The following is a 17,071-nucleotide window of genomic DNA, read 5'->3' as shown; positions in this document are numbered from 1 at the left end:
TGTTTTGATTATAACAGCAAGTGTTCTGGATGTCATCTGTGCCCAGCACAGCTATTTGATGTCACATTGATTGTACAATCATTCATGACTAATAATAAATGTTTTTATAATAACCATTATATCATTAAACTGTGGTAGACAACAGTAAATGAATACAGATAGTTCAAATTTGGCATAAACATTTGTTCTCATATACAAAACACTTTCATTTGATTTATTCCTTTTTCTTTACAATTTTGAATAAGTTATTTCAGTAACAACTAGTGATTGCAAATTTTAGTGAATTCTGTGAACATTTACTAATTTTTAGTTTGGATCTCAACTTTGAAAATTTACTATATTGAAGAGCCAAGAAATTAATTATCTGCTGTGCATTCTGACTCATGTAACATAAATATTTTAACCACACTCCTCATCTGAAGGAATCTGTCTGAGCACAAAGGCCTACATGTCAAGTCTTTAAAAAATTATTTGACATTTATCTTGCAACATAGGGTGATACTTGTTATTGGTCTTCACTCTTTTTGGTATAAATATACCTGATCACTATTAAGTCCCAAATGATAAGGCAACAATGAGTTTTGGTGCTCAAGAGGGTTACTGACTACTAGGGGCAGCTGCAGGATGTGGCTGTTATCTGCTCTGTCCACAACCACAAATGAAATCTGGCCTTGTGGACCACTCAGGAAGGAGTTGTGCATGCCAATTATTGCAGTCTCAACATGTCATGCTCTACATCAGGTGAGATAGAACTTCCATAAATTTTTGGTGTTACTTGTGCAGAACTTAGAGTCTCAGAACTATATTGAAAACGTTTATGGAGTCAGTGTGAACCTCTTATTGGCTGCCTTCCATAATCTTACAAAGTGCAAACTTTGGTAATTTCTGTTTCTACAACTGTCTCATGTTTGCTAATCCCATGTTCAACATTGACATCCCCAAAAAGTTCAGGTCTATTGGTTACCATTTAATCTATTTCCATCATGAGTGGCCTTCAAAACTATTTCTTCTAGGAAAGTTTTATACAGGGCATTTAGTATTGTTTCACAAGAGGTATTGTTATGACCAAAATTTATAAAACTGTAATAATCACAATCAATTGTTGGATGATTGAAATGTACCTCCAGTTATGAAATTATGACTGTGGACGACGCATACAAGTGAGCTGAGGTTTCTTCAAAAGTTTTTGGTTGCATCAGGGGGTGAGTGTTGGTTGATAAATAGAAGAAATTATAAGTTATCCTCACCCATGACACTGAGTCTTGGCCAAACAATCCTGAATGCATCTTCAGTTTCTACCTCAGCGGATGTGACTATTTTGTGTACTGCAATGAATACAACATATGTAGTTCCCATTAGCCCATTCTTTTGATGTATACTTAGATTTACTCCAAAAATATTTCTGCAGTTAAGTTTGTGTTTTAGGCAGCTTTTTGTACCTAGTATTATGTGAGGTCCACTACTTTTTAGGAGCTCTTGAAGCTCTTGCACTTTGTTGTGAATGACCAGCAGTTTATCACCACGAATACTCTTACTTGTAGGAGATATTTCTTCAGATCTTTCACTAATATTCCCTGTGCTGTTCTCTCAACAGATACTGGAGGAGCCTCTTCAACATACTGAGTGGGACATCCACATATACACACTGAGTGCACAAGGTGATCTTTCCTAGCCCTTGATGCAATTTCTCTAAGGATTATAATTGTTTAATGTATGTCTGAATTGTCAACAATTAACTACCTCTACCTTTCTGCACTTGCTTCTCCCTGACATGGGAAACAGCAGTATTCCCAAATGGAGAAGAGTGGTTCAATGGCTCTGTTTCAGTGGAAGACAGGGCCCCAAACTTTTTAGTTAGGAGGATGGGTGTAACATCCTGTGTTCTATCTTGCCCCTGCCTCTCCTGTACAGGTGTCCTAGACCTGCCATTGATGAGCCACTCAGTCAAGAAGAAGAGAAGTAATAGAGCCTGTACCCTACATAAAAGAGATAGTGTCCACAAGAGGGGATGGTATTTGAGGTGCCTTTGGTATCTCATGTCTCTTGGTAACCCTCCAAACACACCAATCACTATACAGCAGTCAGGACAATTTCTGACTAGTTATGAACAGCAACTAACTCATCCTTTGCCCAAAAAGAGTATTCACTCTAGGGCTGCATTCTCTAATGACCATACTGTTGACAAGACATTAAATTCTCATCTTCCTTGGTTCTTCTTTCAGTTGACAGAAGACAGATATAACTTTAGAGCTGCTGTTTTCTACTGACAACTACAGTCAGAGACTGAACATTGCACAGTTGAGGGCCATCCATACACCCATGAATTAATTTCATGACTACAGCCAACTAAAGTTGGGTATAGGTTCCAAGATGAGTTATGGCTTAATAAACATATATAAAATAAAATAATCACTAAGGACATGATGACACAAAATGTTAAATCTATTTTTTGAAAAATACCATCCTGATGTTTCCATTTACTTACTTGGGAATTGTCATGTCCTTCCAAGTGTCCACACTGACATTTGCCTTCTCTATTCCTGGCACAAAACACCAATGATCAGGGACTGTAATTGCTAACATTTTGCTATAGATAGTCATTGATAAAAAAGTGGCTGATAGACAGATGAAAATTATGTTATGCCGTAATTGAAACTTTCCATTACCACCTATTTGATCAATAATATCTTCAAACTTCACATTCTCAGATGCCTCTTCTGAGCTCTGTAACTTTAGAGAAACCTGTAAATAATTATTCAGTTTATGATACCATGAACAAAATCTGAACTTATCAACATGCAAAAATAAATAAATAAAGGCAGATGTGCTAACTAGACCTCAATATAGTACTTGTCTGTAGAAATAATTTTTTATCTACTTTTTTGCAGGTATTTGGAAAAATCATTGGCAAAGCTGTAAAAAAAGAAAATAATTGTTGGTAGCATATGGCAAAGTTGAAGAGAAATTCTGTAAAGGAGACTGTAATCAAAATATTGCAATTTGTTTCACTTAAAAGTATTTCATAGTGTTGTTATTCAGTACAACAAAGTGATTATTAAGACAGGAGTATCATCAACACAGTATCTCAAATGTATAGTCAGTAACTATGTGGTAAGTCATTAGGTATCAGGTATATTAGAAAAGTAATGACACTGGCTGTTTTGTAACTCTGAATTTTATTCTCTTTATACATTATGGTTATCCTCTTTAAAGTTGTTCCTTTCAGCTGTTACACAATGACAGAGATGCTCTTTTCAGTCTTAAAAGCAGTTCTTGAAGGGTTCTGCTGGAATATCTTTCAGCTCATCAATTATGCTCCACTGGATATTATCCAAAGCATGAAAGTGATGCCCTTTCAAGAGGTTTTTGAGTGAGGGGAATAAACAGCACTCATAAGAGCTGATATCCACTGAATAGGTCAGCTGAGTAACAAGAGGGATGCTGTTTATTCCAAAAACTTCATGTATGGAGATTGATATATGGCAGTGTGCGTTATGGTGGTACAGCATCCGAGAACATGAAATACTTTCACCTAAGTCTTTCTAGGAGTTCCTGATGAAGTGTGCAAGTGACAGCCTGTAATGTCAGTGACCTTAATGCCTCATGAACTGATTTCTTTTCTTGTCCAGTGGATGAACTACTAGGTGCTCCGAACAATTTTCAGTAATTAAGAAAATGTAGTTAATGTTTAAATTTCATTCTGTGTCCATTTATTTTCACTAAACACTTCATAAGGGTCAATTTGTGAATAAGAAATTCCTTTATTGTTAGAAGAAATCTAACTTAAATTTGAAAGAGACAGTTAATAATATCAAAGTGGAGCAGTGACTCTGGGTTCCTCACTCCATGAATACTCACTTATGACTGACTGAATGACTTGTGCCTGTTTCTGACTGGCTTCTACAGTACATTGGTAACTAGGTAGAGTGACTACAAGCAACTATATAAAACATAAAACATTGTTAAGTTTTTATGGTAATAATTTGTAGTATTTGACCACATTTCTGTCACACACACAGCTGAACAATGCACTTCTGGAGATAATAATCGACTTGTGAAGTTATAACACTAAAAAATCTACCAACAATACTAATGTGGTCTTACATTAAAATAATCAACATCAGTCAGAGACTGCTGCCATTTAACAAAAAGATCCCAAAGGAAATGACTGCTGTTAGTAGCATGAGAACTTAAGTTGCCAAATTAAATGATAATGAAAATGGTCATGTTAGTCAGAAGTTGCTAGAAGTAGTAAAAACTGAACTGAACAAGAAAAACAATAATATTTATAAGGCTAAATTTGACTAATTATTTGTAAATTCCATAAAGAAAATGAGGCGAAGGCCACTGTCATGAGAGCAGTTATGTGAAACACAGTCGTGATATTACAAGACGAGGAGTACATTGGGAAGATATTATCATTTTTTCCAAAAATGACTACTGAAATCCCAAATCACTTACAGAAGATTTCCAGGCTAAACTAAACAATATTCTTAAATGCACATATTCCCTATTAACAGATGCTAAAAAAATATCCCTTATCATGAACACAAATGTGCCTAAATTAAGATCACAGGTGAAGATGCGTAAGGATAACCATCTAATCCATCCAACAGTGAACTGTAGAGAAAGCACACCCTACGAGATAACTGGACTATTTGACTAAATTCTTAAAAATACTTACACATATGAGAACAACTATTTGTTGCTCAGTAATATGGCTCTGATTGACAAAATTAAGGAGAAATCAGTCACTAGCACTTCCCATTTGGTTTCACTGGATGTTAGGAATTTCTACTCCAATGTTCCGTTTAATGAAATGATAGAGATTATCAAAATAAATTTCCTTAAACACAGTAAAAATTCTAGTCACAAGACCATCATTAAACTTTTACAGCCGATTACAATTTTTAACTATTTCACTTTTAATCATAAGTTTTGTATTCAAGACAACAGTTTAGCCACAGGGTCCAGAAGTTCAGGGATTATGATCATGCTGACATTTTTATCAGTGTCCTAGAACACAAAGCCAAAATAAAATGTTTATGAACCCGAAAAAAGTCAACCCATAAGTTTAAGTTTACACAATCAACCGTACAACAAGAATCCGCTTTATTTTTCAAGGAACTCCTCGACAGAATAGAAGGAGTGACCCATGAGGAAACTCTTCAGTTTGGATTTGAAAGTACGTGGATTACTGCCAAGATTTTTTAATTCTAGTGGTAGTTTATTGAAAATGGATGCTGCAGTATACTGCACACGTTTCTGCACAAATGCAGGTTTGATTCCAGCTGAGTATTAACTGAGTGAAAGCTGCTTATTCTTGTGAATAAGCTAATATTGTAATCAAGAAATGACAATAAGGAATTTATACAGGGTGAGTCACGCTAGGATTGGGTGGTGTTATAACACCAAAAATAATGAAAATGGTAGAGCAATGGAGAAGACGCGACGGAAGCCAAGACGAAACGCAAGCTAAGGGAACAAGAGAATACGCGATTATCGTCACGATGACGCGCGAGATCAGTATGGCTCCCAGACTTGATGAAAAGAAGCGTAAAAAGAAGTGGAATGACTGAAACGGTATCGGTCAAAGTGAAACAAGTACGCAGAAACTGGCGCGAAGCGGCTTGAGCAGAGGTGAAGTGACACATTGTTGTTTGATCACTTACAATAACGTAACTACACTGACGGAAAAATCGCAACACCAAAAAATAATTAATGCAGAATAATTAAATTTTGGGAAAACATTTGTCTAGGTAACGTACTTAAGTGATTAACATCGCAAGATCACAGGTTAATGTAAGGGCGAGATAAGCCATTGCTAATGTGAAATGCTGATACTTTATTAACAAACGTAACCACCAGAATGTTAGATGCGGGCATGAAAAATGTGCATGCATTGTATTGTACTGGTGCCGGATGTTAGTTTGCAGGATGAAGTTCGAAGCCTGCTGGTCTTGGTCGGTCAATATAGGGAGATTTAATGCTGTTTGTGGATGACCCTCGAGTTTTCCTCCGATGATGTCCCATATGTGATAGATTGGAGACAGATCTGGTGATCGAGCAGGCCAAGGCAACATGTCGGTACTCTGTAGAGCATGTTGGGTGGCAAAAGCGATATGTGGGCGAGCGTTATCCTGTTGGAAAACACCCCCTACAATGCTATTAATGAATGGCAGCACAACAGGTCGAACCACCAACTGACGTACAAATTCTCTGTCAGGGTACGTATGAAAACTAAGAGAGTGCTCCTGCTATCGTACGAAATCGCACCCAAACCATAACTCCTGCTACGTCCAGTGTGTCTAAATCGAAGACAGGTTTGTTGCAGATCCTCAACTGGTCTCCTTCCAATCAACATGAGGACATCACTGGCACCGAAGCAGAACCAGCTTTCGTCAGAAAACACAACAGACCTGCACCTTGCCCTTCAATGAACTTTCGCTTGACACCGCTGAAGTCGCAAACGGCAGTAATTCAGGGTCAGTGGAATGCATGCTACAGGATGTGTGTAGCTCAGAGCTGTCTTTGAATTTACCTATTTGTAAGAGTTCGTTGCGTCACGGTGGTGCAACGGCTGCTAGGATTGCTGCTGCAGAAGCAATACGACGGGTCACAGCTGTCCGCGGAATACGACGGTCTTCCATCTCGATAACGCCACGTGGTCACCTGGAGCCCGGTCTTCTTGTGACTGTACATTCTCGTTACCACCGCTCCCAGCAATCATGTACATTGGCTACATTCCTGCTAAGTCTTTCTGCAATATTACAGAAGGAATATCCAGCCTATAGTAGCCCTATTACACGACCTCGTTCAGACTCAGTGAGGTATCTTTGTCGCCTTAAAGGCGTTCTTGACTAACATCAACTCACCATGTCCAGTCTCAAAGGAAACTAACTCTCAGGACGGTTTCAGTATGTATTTAGCGCCACTTTTATGTTTCTGACACGAAATTTGTGGAGCAAGAGAAGGAGGAGATCAGTGTTTAACGTCCCGTCGCCAACGAGGTCACTGGAGACGGAGCACGAGCTCGGTTTGGGGAGGCATGGAGAAGGAAATCACCCGCGTCTTTCAAAGGAACCATTCCGTCTTTTTCCTGAAGTGATTTACGGAAATAATGGCAAAGCATAAATCAGGATGGCCGGGTGTGGGTTTCAACACTCGTCCTCCCGAATGGTGAAATTTGAATGGACATCGTCTTGCAGATGTAGAAACACGCCTACCAACTTTCGTTTGTGTCGCACAAGTCCTTGGCGTTGCGATTTTTTTTCCGTCAGTGTGTTATGAATTGGAAGAGAATAAAAAAGAGCCAAGTGAGACCGAGGGGATGCGTTGTCCAGTTGTGCAGCAGCAAGCAGCGTGTGTAGCACTTTAAATTTATAGGACTGTCAAATCTTTGTGGACAGTGATTTATTTAGTAATTTTATATTATTTCTGTTAAAATACTGCATGTTTGTTATGCTAGCAGCAATGTAGACTGTCATAATGAAATTTGTCATTAAAAATATATCAATTTTTCAAACCAACAGCTCAATTCATGGAATCAATACTAGAAATAAGAATAATCTTCACAAGGATTTAAAGTCACTTAGTCTTGTACAAAAAGGTGTGCATTATTCAGGAACACACATTTTCAATAACTTGCCAGCAGCCATAAAAAGCTTAACAACCAATGAAATTCAGTTTAAGAGAAGCCTAAAGGATTTATTGGTGGCCAACTCCTTCTACTCCATTGATGAATTTCTTAGTCAAACCAACTGATTTGTATATAAGTACAACATAACTTCTGCACAATTTCAGTGCAGTAATGTGTTCACTGAAAATTTGTGTGTCTGTGTGTGTGTGTGTGTGTGTGTGTGTGTGTGTGTGTGTGTAAGTATAATCTAACTTCTGCACCATTTCAGTGCAGTAATGTGTTCATTGTAAATAAGTATTACAGTAGTTGTATTACATGTTTATTACCTTATAAATAAATAAAAAACTTTTTTATTTTAAATTCAGTGCATTAGTATTTGTAAAATGACTCTTAGTGTTCATTAAAAAATGACGATCATTCCACTTGGGACCTGTGGAATGGTACATTAGCTTATTTGTTTTAGTTGTAAATATTTGTCATGTATTGTTGTTTTTGTGACATGTTCCACATCCTGGAGGACCTCCTCACTACGGATCAATTGGAATGAAAGTAAATCTAATCTAATCTAATCTAAAACTGAAACTTCCTTTTCTTTTGGCATTTCGTGACTGCAACACTTACAAAACAGTGGAAGTGCCACGCGCTGCGCGTACTTTGATTTCTTGTTGCGCGTACTTGGGGAACGCCGGATATGACTTCTGTTTTACATGCTTGGTGTGCGCAGTCATCGCACCTCCGCGCCTTCCTCGTCCTCTGCCTAGACGTGGCGGATGCGCCGTTCCAGACGCGCACTCACCCCGGTGCTTTTCGCCTCCTGCTCCCCGACGGAATCGACACTTCGTGGAGCGGGCCAAGCAATTACCGTGTTTACATCTCGTCCGGGCCTCTGGAGGCCACTGACCTTTGTTCGCAAGGCCACCGCCTACACACCGATCAACGACCGCCCGCTTTCCGCAGCTGGTGCCCACAACGCCCGTGTCTTTTCAACCGCACTGCCGGTCAATACGCAACAAACGACGTTCACCGCGGTCGCTTTGCGAGCCCGACTGACATCATCAGTCAGCTGCTATGTCCACCTGTCAGTGAGTGTGTGCGTTTGTTGTGTGGCAAAGTAAAACGCCAAATGTGCGTGTGTTCGTGGGTGTCTTGTTTCGAGAAAGTAGCCTCCAACTTTTATCAATTGCACTTCTTAATATTTTTAACTACAGATATCATATTTTCTGCCGGTTAGTTACACAAAAAATTAATCTTTATCTAATTCGTTATGTAATGCTAACTACACTACTGGCCATTAAAATTGCTACACCAAGAAGAAATGCAGATGATAAACGGGTATTCATTGGACAAATATATTATACTAGAACTGACATGTGATTACTTTTTCACGCAGTTTGGGTGCATAGATCCTGAGAAATCAGTACCCAGAACAACCACCTCTGGCCGTAATAACGGCCTTGATACGCCTGGACATTGAGTCAAACAGAGGTTGGATGGCGTGTACAGGTACAGCTGCTGCCCATGCAGCTTCAACACGATACCACAGTTCATCAACAGTAGTGACTGGCGTATTGTGACGAGCCAGTTGCTCGGCCACCATTGACCAGACGTTTTCAATTGGTGAGAGAATGTTCAGGCCATTTTTTTTTTATCCAAAAAGGCCCGTACCGGACCTGCAACATGCAGTCGTGCATTATCCTGCTGAAATGTAGGGTTTCGCAGGGATCGAATGAAGGGTAGAGCCACGGGTCGTAACACATCTGAAATGTAACGTCCACTGTTCAAAGTGCCGTCAATGTGAACAAGAGGTGACCGAGACGTGTAACCAATGGCACCCCATACCACCACGCCGGGTGATACGCCAGTATGGCGATGACGAATACACGCTTCCAATGTGCGTTCACTGCGATGCCGCCAAACACGGATGCGACCATCATGATGCTGTAAACAGAACTTGGATTCATCCGAAAAAATGACGTTTTGCCATTCGTGCACCCAAGTTCGTCGTTGAGTACACCATCGCAGGCGCTCCTGTCTGTGATGCAGCGTCAAGGGTAACCGCACCCATGATCTCCAAGCTGATAGTCGATGCTGCTGCAAACGTCGTCGAAGTGTTCGTGAAGATGGTTGTTGTCTTGCAAACGTCCCCATCTGTTGACTCAGGGATCGAGACGTGGCTGCACCATCCGTAACAGCCATGCAGATAAGATGCCTGTCATCTCGACTGCTAGTGATACGAGGCCGTTGGGATCCAGCACGGCGTTCCGTATTACCCTTCTGAACCCACCGATTCCAGATTCTGCTAACAGTCAGTGGATCTCGACCAACGCGAGCAGCAATGTCGCGATATGATAAACCGCAATCGCGATAGGCTACAATCCGACCTTTATCAAAGTCGGAAACGTGATGGTACGCATTTCTCCTCATTACACGAGGCATCACAACAACGTTTCACCAGGCAGCACCGGTCAACTGCTGTTTGTGTATGAGAAATCGGTTGGAAACTTTCCTCATGTCAGAACGTTGTAGGTGTCGCCACCGGTGCCAACCTTGTGTAATGCTCTGCAAAGCTAATCATTTGCATATCACAGCATCTTCTTCCTGTCGTTTAAATTTCGCGTCTGTAGCACGTCATCTTCCTGGTGTAGCAATTTTAATGGCTAGTAGTGTAGTTACTCTTGAACAGTTATTTGTGTTATACAAAAAAAAAAAAGTTCAAATGTGTGTGAAATCTTATGGGACTTAACTGCTAAGGTCAGCAGTCCCTAAGCTTACACACTACTTAATCTAAATTATCCTAAGGACAAACACACACACATACCCATGCCCGAGGGAGGACTCGAACCTCCGCCGGGACCAGCCGCACAGTCCATGACTTCAGCGCCTTATACCGCTCAGCTAATCCCGTGCGGCTGTTATACACATTTATGGTATATTGTTTACTTTTGAGGTAAAAATATTCTTTTTTTATTTTTGCTTTAGTGCCTACAGATGTGGCAGTATACAGTAATAAACTCTTTTGATTTATTCTTCTATCGTTTTTTTATTGACATAACCAGGATAATTTTTTTCCAATTTATTGGCTTTCGGTTCATGCCCATTCAGCCATCTGAATAATGGAAAGACGATACGACATCATACTGAAGATGATTTTCTTGTCAGTTACGTCCATACGAACGTAAGGGCTGCACAACACCCACTCTCTGAATGGAGATGATCTTCGAAACTGCCGGGAGTCGAACCGGCGCCTCTTTGTTCAGCAAACTGGCGCGCTAACCGCTATTGAGAAGTACACAGGAAAAATTTGCTTATCACATGAGTAATGGTATTTTATCGATTACATTATGCTATACTGTTGTAAAAAGTATTTTCATTAACTTAAAGATCCGATAGGGAGACTTTCCTATTCTATGTTGCCTGTGCGCATAACTTCTGAACTTCTGTAGATTTCACGTGAATATGCATTAACAATATTATGACTATGACGTGCTGTACGCTCTACGCATTTCATTGGATTGCATTAAGTATTTTTTTTGGTACAATTTTCATGAATATCTGTAAAAAAGCATTTCAGTATTTTTCTTACTATTTAACCTAGTTGTTTGATCAGTTTGATTTTTATGTATGTTAACAGACTGCTTATCGTTTATACAGGGTGCAAAAATTTAACACGACATAGAGGATGCTCCACTGAACGATTCGAGGCAGGGAACTTGGGGTCGGAGAACCCAGCTTAAGGAGATAATAGTAATAAAATCACATTACTGTGTACTTTTTTATTTACATTAGTTACAGGTAACTGCAAATACCGTCACTGAACACAATGAAGGTATCATTTGTACTGTATCTTAAAAAATGTGCTGAAACTGACGGATATCAACCTCAATGCAAGCATGACACCGGCGAAAAAGATTGTGACGCACCCTGAAAAATACCCCTGGTGTGTTTCGAACCACATCACAGACAGCTACAATTCTGCCAACTAATTCCATGTGCGTATCCACTGGGATCTGATACACAAGTGACTTTAGACATCCCCATAGAAAATAGTCAAGGGGATTCAGGTCAGCTGAGCTCGCAGGCCATGGAATAGGACCTCCGCTTCCAATCCAGCGACCAGCAAATACAGCACTGAGACGGTTACGGACATCCACAATAAAGTGAGTCGGTGCACCGTTATGTTGTATCCACATCCTCACACGAACAGCCAAGGGTACGTTCTCCGTCAACTCAGGTAGAACTGTTTGCACGAATATTAAGTAGACAAAACCTGCATCATCACTTCCTAGTAATCAGGCTCGCCCTCTTTCTTTCCTTGCAGGAAATAAAGAATTTTTATGTAATTGAACAGCGAAGTACACGTTGGTTGGTTGGTTGGTTTGGAGTGAAAGGGACTAAGCTGCAAGATCATCAGTCCCTGAAGTACACGTAAAGTTGTACGCATGTTAGATGTAAATGAGCTGGAAAATATTTGCTGAATAAAAATTTCTGTGAGATTTCTACTTTCTTTTTCTTTCGGTCCACAAAATATGTCTTTCTCGCGTTCTTGAAAAAATTCTACTAGGGGTTGTAAGGAGTACTGCTATCTTTAATGTAATTACGTATCAATATTGTAATCGTTACTTATTGCTCTCTTCTGGAATTTTCGGAGCCAAGCCCGCCTTTTCCTACGAGGGAGCGTTGCCTTGGCGTATAATGACAATGTCCCATTGCTAGTGGACACGCGCAGTCCTAGCAGGGGCAGTGTTGAGCTTCCGTGCAGGGCTGTTGCGCGCCACTGCGCAGCGAGTAAGTAATGTGCAGAATTTAGCAAAAAAAAAAAAAAAATAGAATTAATAGGTAAAAGTCTTACATCGGTTTGTAGATGAAGGGTATTTCAGTTATTTCGTCGGAAAGCACCCGGGATTAATTAAGATATTTAAAGTTGATACAGTGTGTAAGTAGGCTATGTAAGTAGGCTGTTTAGGTTCTTATATTGGTAACGCCGCCGCCACGTAGCGCTCTCTGTATGAAAATCACTGGCTGTGCTGTGTGCAGTCTGTGGCTAGTTTGCATTGTTGTCTGCCATTGTAGTGTTGGGCAGTGGCAGCTGGATGTGAACAGCGGGTAGCGTTGCGCAGTTGGAGGTCAGCCGCCAGCAGTGGTGGATGTGGGGAGAGAAATGGCGGAGTTTTGAAATTTGTAAAAATGGATGTCATGAGCTGCTGTATATATTATGACTTTTGATGACTATTAAGGTAAATACATTGTTTGTTCTCTATTAAAATCTTTCATTTGCTAACTATGCCTATCAGTAGCTAGTGCCTTCAGTAGTTTGAATCTTTTATTTAGCTGGCAGTAGTGGCGCTCGCCGTATTGCAGTAGTTCGAGTAACGAAGATTTTTGTGAGGTAAGTGGTTTGTGAAAAGTATAGGTTAATGTTAGTCAGGGCCATTCTTTTCTAGGGATTTTTGAAAGTCAGATTGCGTTGCGCTAAAAAATATTGTGTGTTAGTTTAAGCACAGTCGTGTATAATTGTTCTAAGGGGACGTTTCAAGTGTCGTGTTTCAGAATCAGTAATTTTCGTGGAGAAACATATTGTTATTAGAAAGTAAATGAAAAGGCTTCCGTAATCAGTGGTTACCTCTCTAATGAATGTGGAAACGCAATGTAGCAGTGGTTACTTCAGTGTGAATGCAAAACAAACATAACTGTTTATCGAGACATCATGGAAGTAAGCATTATTAGGAAAGTGTGTTATGTGCATAAGGAAAAATAAACACACGTAATTTGACTTGTACTGTTATTTTTTGAAGTGACATTTTTCTTCTTTAATTAGTTACCTTCAATATTTATAATTTGTAAGAGAGACATATTCGTATTAGGCATATGGTCAGGTTATTTTCGTAATGAAGGATGATCTCTATGTAGTGCCCCCCATACTCGAGGTCGACAGTCCGATAACCACAAAGAAATATAAACGCGAAAAGGCATTTAATGAAGAGATGAGTGAGAGGAGTTAGAGGTCGCATCACATTGGATAGGAAAAAAGGTTTTTAACTCTCTTGAGGCCAAAAACCGCTTAGAAAGCAATAACGATATCGGATTTTAATTTACTGAGGCCAAAAACCACAATAGATAGCAACAATGGTATCGGTTTATAATCGTTATTAGGCAAAAAATCGCATAAAAGGCAAAATAACATCGGTTTTTGATTGTCCTGAGACCAAAAATTGCATAAAAAGCAACAGTGAAATCAGTTTTTAATTCTCATGAGAGTGGCGCAAGACATGTTCAGTATGCTGTCCACCATCTTCTGCCACAAGCTGAGATCGAGAAACAGCATGTTGCACAACGAGTCGGAGTGTCTCACGGGTCACGTGTTGCACAATGTGTGCCTTTATTTCAGCTATGCCTGTAATCGGAGCACTGAACGCAGTATGTTTCAGATAATCCTACAGCCAGAAGTCACATAGATTAAGATCAGGTGACCTTGAAGGCCAGGCTGTAGGGAAATGATGGCTGATAATTCTAATATTTCAAAATTCCTCTACAGCAGTTGCTTCACTGGGACTGCAATGTGCATAGGGGTGCCATCTTGCATAAAAATTATCATATCCACATATCCACGCCTTTGAAGGGCTAGAACGACGTTGGTGCCTTCAAGTCTCTAACAGTGTTTACCAGAGACGATGCGGGTAACGTAACCCACAGGATCCATCTCCTTAAAAAAAAATTAAAAAAGGGGGGGGGGGCAGGGGGTGCTATGATAAACGATGCTGTCATCACGCACCTTCACAGAACAAAGTGGTACCACTTTATGTGCAAGAGGATTTTTCGTTGCCCATATTCTGCAATTCTGAGTATTGGCGTGGCTTCTGAGATGGAAGTGGGCTCCAACTGTCCATACAATGTTCCATGGTCATTCGTTGTCCACTTCCACGAGAGCAAGAAATTCTAGGCAAAAGTTTGTGTTACTGGTTGGTCAGCATGAAGCAACTCCTGAACATGGTTAATTTTGTGTGGCTAGCAATGCAGGATGTTTCATACAATTCTCCAGACCCTTGGCAGACATCAGTCCAACGCCTTTTTCATACCCTTGAGTGAACAGAACTTCTGCAAAGCTACTGGCGCACGATCACCATTCTTATAAAAGACCTTTACTTGCAGCGCACGATCCTGCATTGAGACAGTCCTTCCTAGTATCTCAGATGCCAACTGGGGACCACCCATGTACCCCACGTCTGTTACTAATATATTCTGCCGCTTACACTGTCATCCGGGGATAAAATTTTCGTTATTCTTTCCGTAACGCTTCCACCTTCTTCGATAATATTCCGTTCAATTTTGACGTCATTCTGAGTACCGGTTCGCTTTTTACAGCGTTTTAAAACTGGAACTTTAATTACAATCACTCTGTATTCGCTAATGAAATTGACATAAGTAATCCATCACAGTTTGGGAAGAACAGCAATGTCAATACCTACAACAACAAAGGAGAAAATGACCTTCGTTACCCATTCGCCCGCATCTCGTGGTCGTGCGGTAGCGTTCTCGCTTCCCACGCCCGGGTTCCCGGGTTCGATTCCCGGCGGGGTCAGGGATTTTCTCTGCCTCGTGATGGCTGGGTGTTGTGTGCTGTCCTTAGGTTAGTTAGGTTTAAGTAGTTCTAAGTTCTAGGGGACTGATGACCATAGCTGTTGAGTCCCATAGTGCTCAGATCCATTTGAACCATTTTTTTACCCATTCTTAACGCTGTCAGTGCGTCAGAAAGGAGTTCAATATGCAACAACAAAAAGTTTTGATTTGTAGCGACCTGAGTTGAGTGTAAAGGTGGTGGAGTGGCGAGTGTTGAGGTGGTGGTTAGGAAATCTCGGCTATAACGTGAAACAACTTTATTCAGTCTTGCGCTACAATGATCGAAGAGCTGCGACGCCACGGCGAAACCCCCCCCCCCCCCACCAAACATACAGGCGCGTGGTCTACCACCTGTGCTCTTATTCTGTCAGCTGCAGATGGCCGGGACAGTGTACTGGAGTGTGACGTCGGTGTCCTGCTTTGCTGGCACTGTTTGCTTACATCAACAGCATGTCTCCCAGTTGGCTCTGTGTGGCCATGAGCGAGAAGTCCCAAAGACGCAAACGTCTGCCTGGATTCTCACAGAGGTCCCCTGCTACCGTAGAAGAAGCTCCCACCAGTGCGAGTGGTTGGCAGTGGTACTGCCCTGGGCGTGAACCTCTGCCCTCCAAGTCAGAAGCTCGTCTGCTACCGTGCTGCTCCAAGTCTACGGGTGAGGACGTAACCCTGGTGGAGATGGCTGCCCAGACTGGCGTCAGCTGCTCGATAGCCCATAACGTGGTGGAGAGTTAGGCGGTCCTGGTGTCGTGGAAGTGCTGCCACACTGCATATAAATGTACAAGAGTCTAAGGGTATTTACAGTGGTTAATGGTACGTTTGTTGTACTGATACGTTGCCTCCAGACAGGTCAAGATCAACATTTTTGTGGCCCAATGATGTGGAAATTCTCCACAGGTTGGATCGTAGTTACACTGCTTTGCGGCAACGTCGCCAAAATTGCGTGGATTGGCATGGCCGCTTTATGGGAGGTCAAGAGACTCGTTCATGAAATCTCAAAAAAAAAAAAGGTTCAAATGGCTCTGAGCACTATGGGACTTAACTTCTAAGGTCATCAGTCCCCTAGAACTTAGAACTACTTAAACCTAACTAACCTAAGGACATCACACACATCCATGCCCGAGGCAGGATTCGAACCTGCGACCGTAGCGGCCGCGCGGTTCCAGACTGTAGCGCCTTTAACCGCTTGGCCACCACGGCCGGCCATGAAATCTCATACCAGTGCCTCTGTGCCTTCCTGCTCGTCTCACTTATGCTGCTATGGAGCTCCTTTTCTCACAGTAACGCCCAAATGTAGCGAGGGTGTTACATTCCCCCTCTCTTTTGGAACACCTAAACCTTGGGTCTGAACCCGTGCCTGGTGTGCAACAAAAGGTTTCACATGCGTAGTTGCGACACGCACCATTTACTGTTTCCCTTACAACATTAAGTAGCTCGAGTTACAACGCTCAGAGGTCCCATACTCGGTGTACAACTATTAGCCCATCGGCTCAACCACCCTTCCTTACTATTCTCGTTTAAGTTGCCACACAAGCATTAACTCCTCCAAAACATTTAACAACTATTTACATAAATATTCACTCATCATAACCCAAAGTCGTCTCATACAGGGTGATTCAAAAAGAATACCACAACTTTAGGAATTTAAAACTCTGCAACGACAAAAGGCAGAGCTAAGCACTATCTGTCGGCGAATTAAGGGAGCTATAAAGTTTCATTTAGTTGTACATTTGTTCGCTTGAGGCGCTGTTGACTAGGCGTCAGCGTCAGTTGATGCTAAGATGGCGACCGCTCAACAGAAAGCTTTTTGTGTTATTGAGT

General features: G+C 41.2%; 1 protein-coding gene across 3 annotated transcripts in view; it reads right to left on the bottom strand.

Annotated features, from left to right (window-relative positions):
• Positions 1-17,071, bottom strand: part of LOC126183597 (solute carrier family 22 member 7-like) — a 223,462-nt gene that overhangs the window by 156,751 nt on the left and 49,640 nt on the right. The window contains exons 2-3 of one of the 3 annotated variants that reach the window (XM_049925702.1): positions 2,667-2,742; positions 2,486-2,540 (exon numbers count right to left, since the gene is read on the bottom strand). In XM_049925702.1, the coding sequence (XP_049781659.1) occupies positions 2,486-2,540; positions 2,667-2,742 (131 nt within the window). Of the gene's footprint in view, positions 1-2,485; positions 2,743-17,071 lie in introns of all 3 variants that reach the window. The other 2 variants (XM_049925700.1, XM_049925701.1) reach the window with 2 other exon arrangements.

The sequence above is a fragment of the Schistocerca cancellata genome, chromosome 4 (assembly GCF_023864275.1).
Source record: "Schistocerca cancellata isolate TAMUIC-IGC-003103 chromosome 4, iqSchCanc2.1, whole genome shotgun sequence".
Lineage (NCBI taxonomy): Eukaryota > Metazoa > Arthropoda > Insecta > Orthoptera > Acrididae > Schistocerca > Schistocerca cancellata.
Note: the sequence above shows the minus strand (reverse complement) of the source record. Positions and strands in the feature narration are given on the sequence as shown.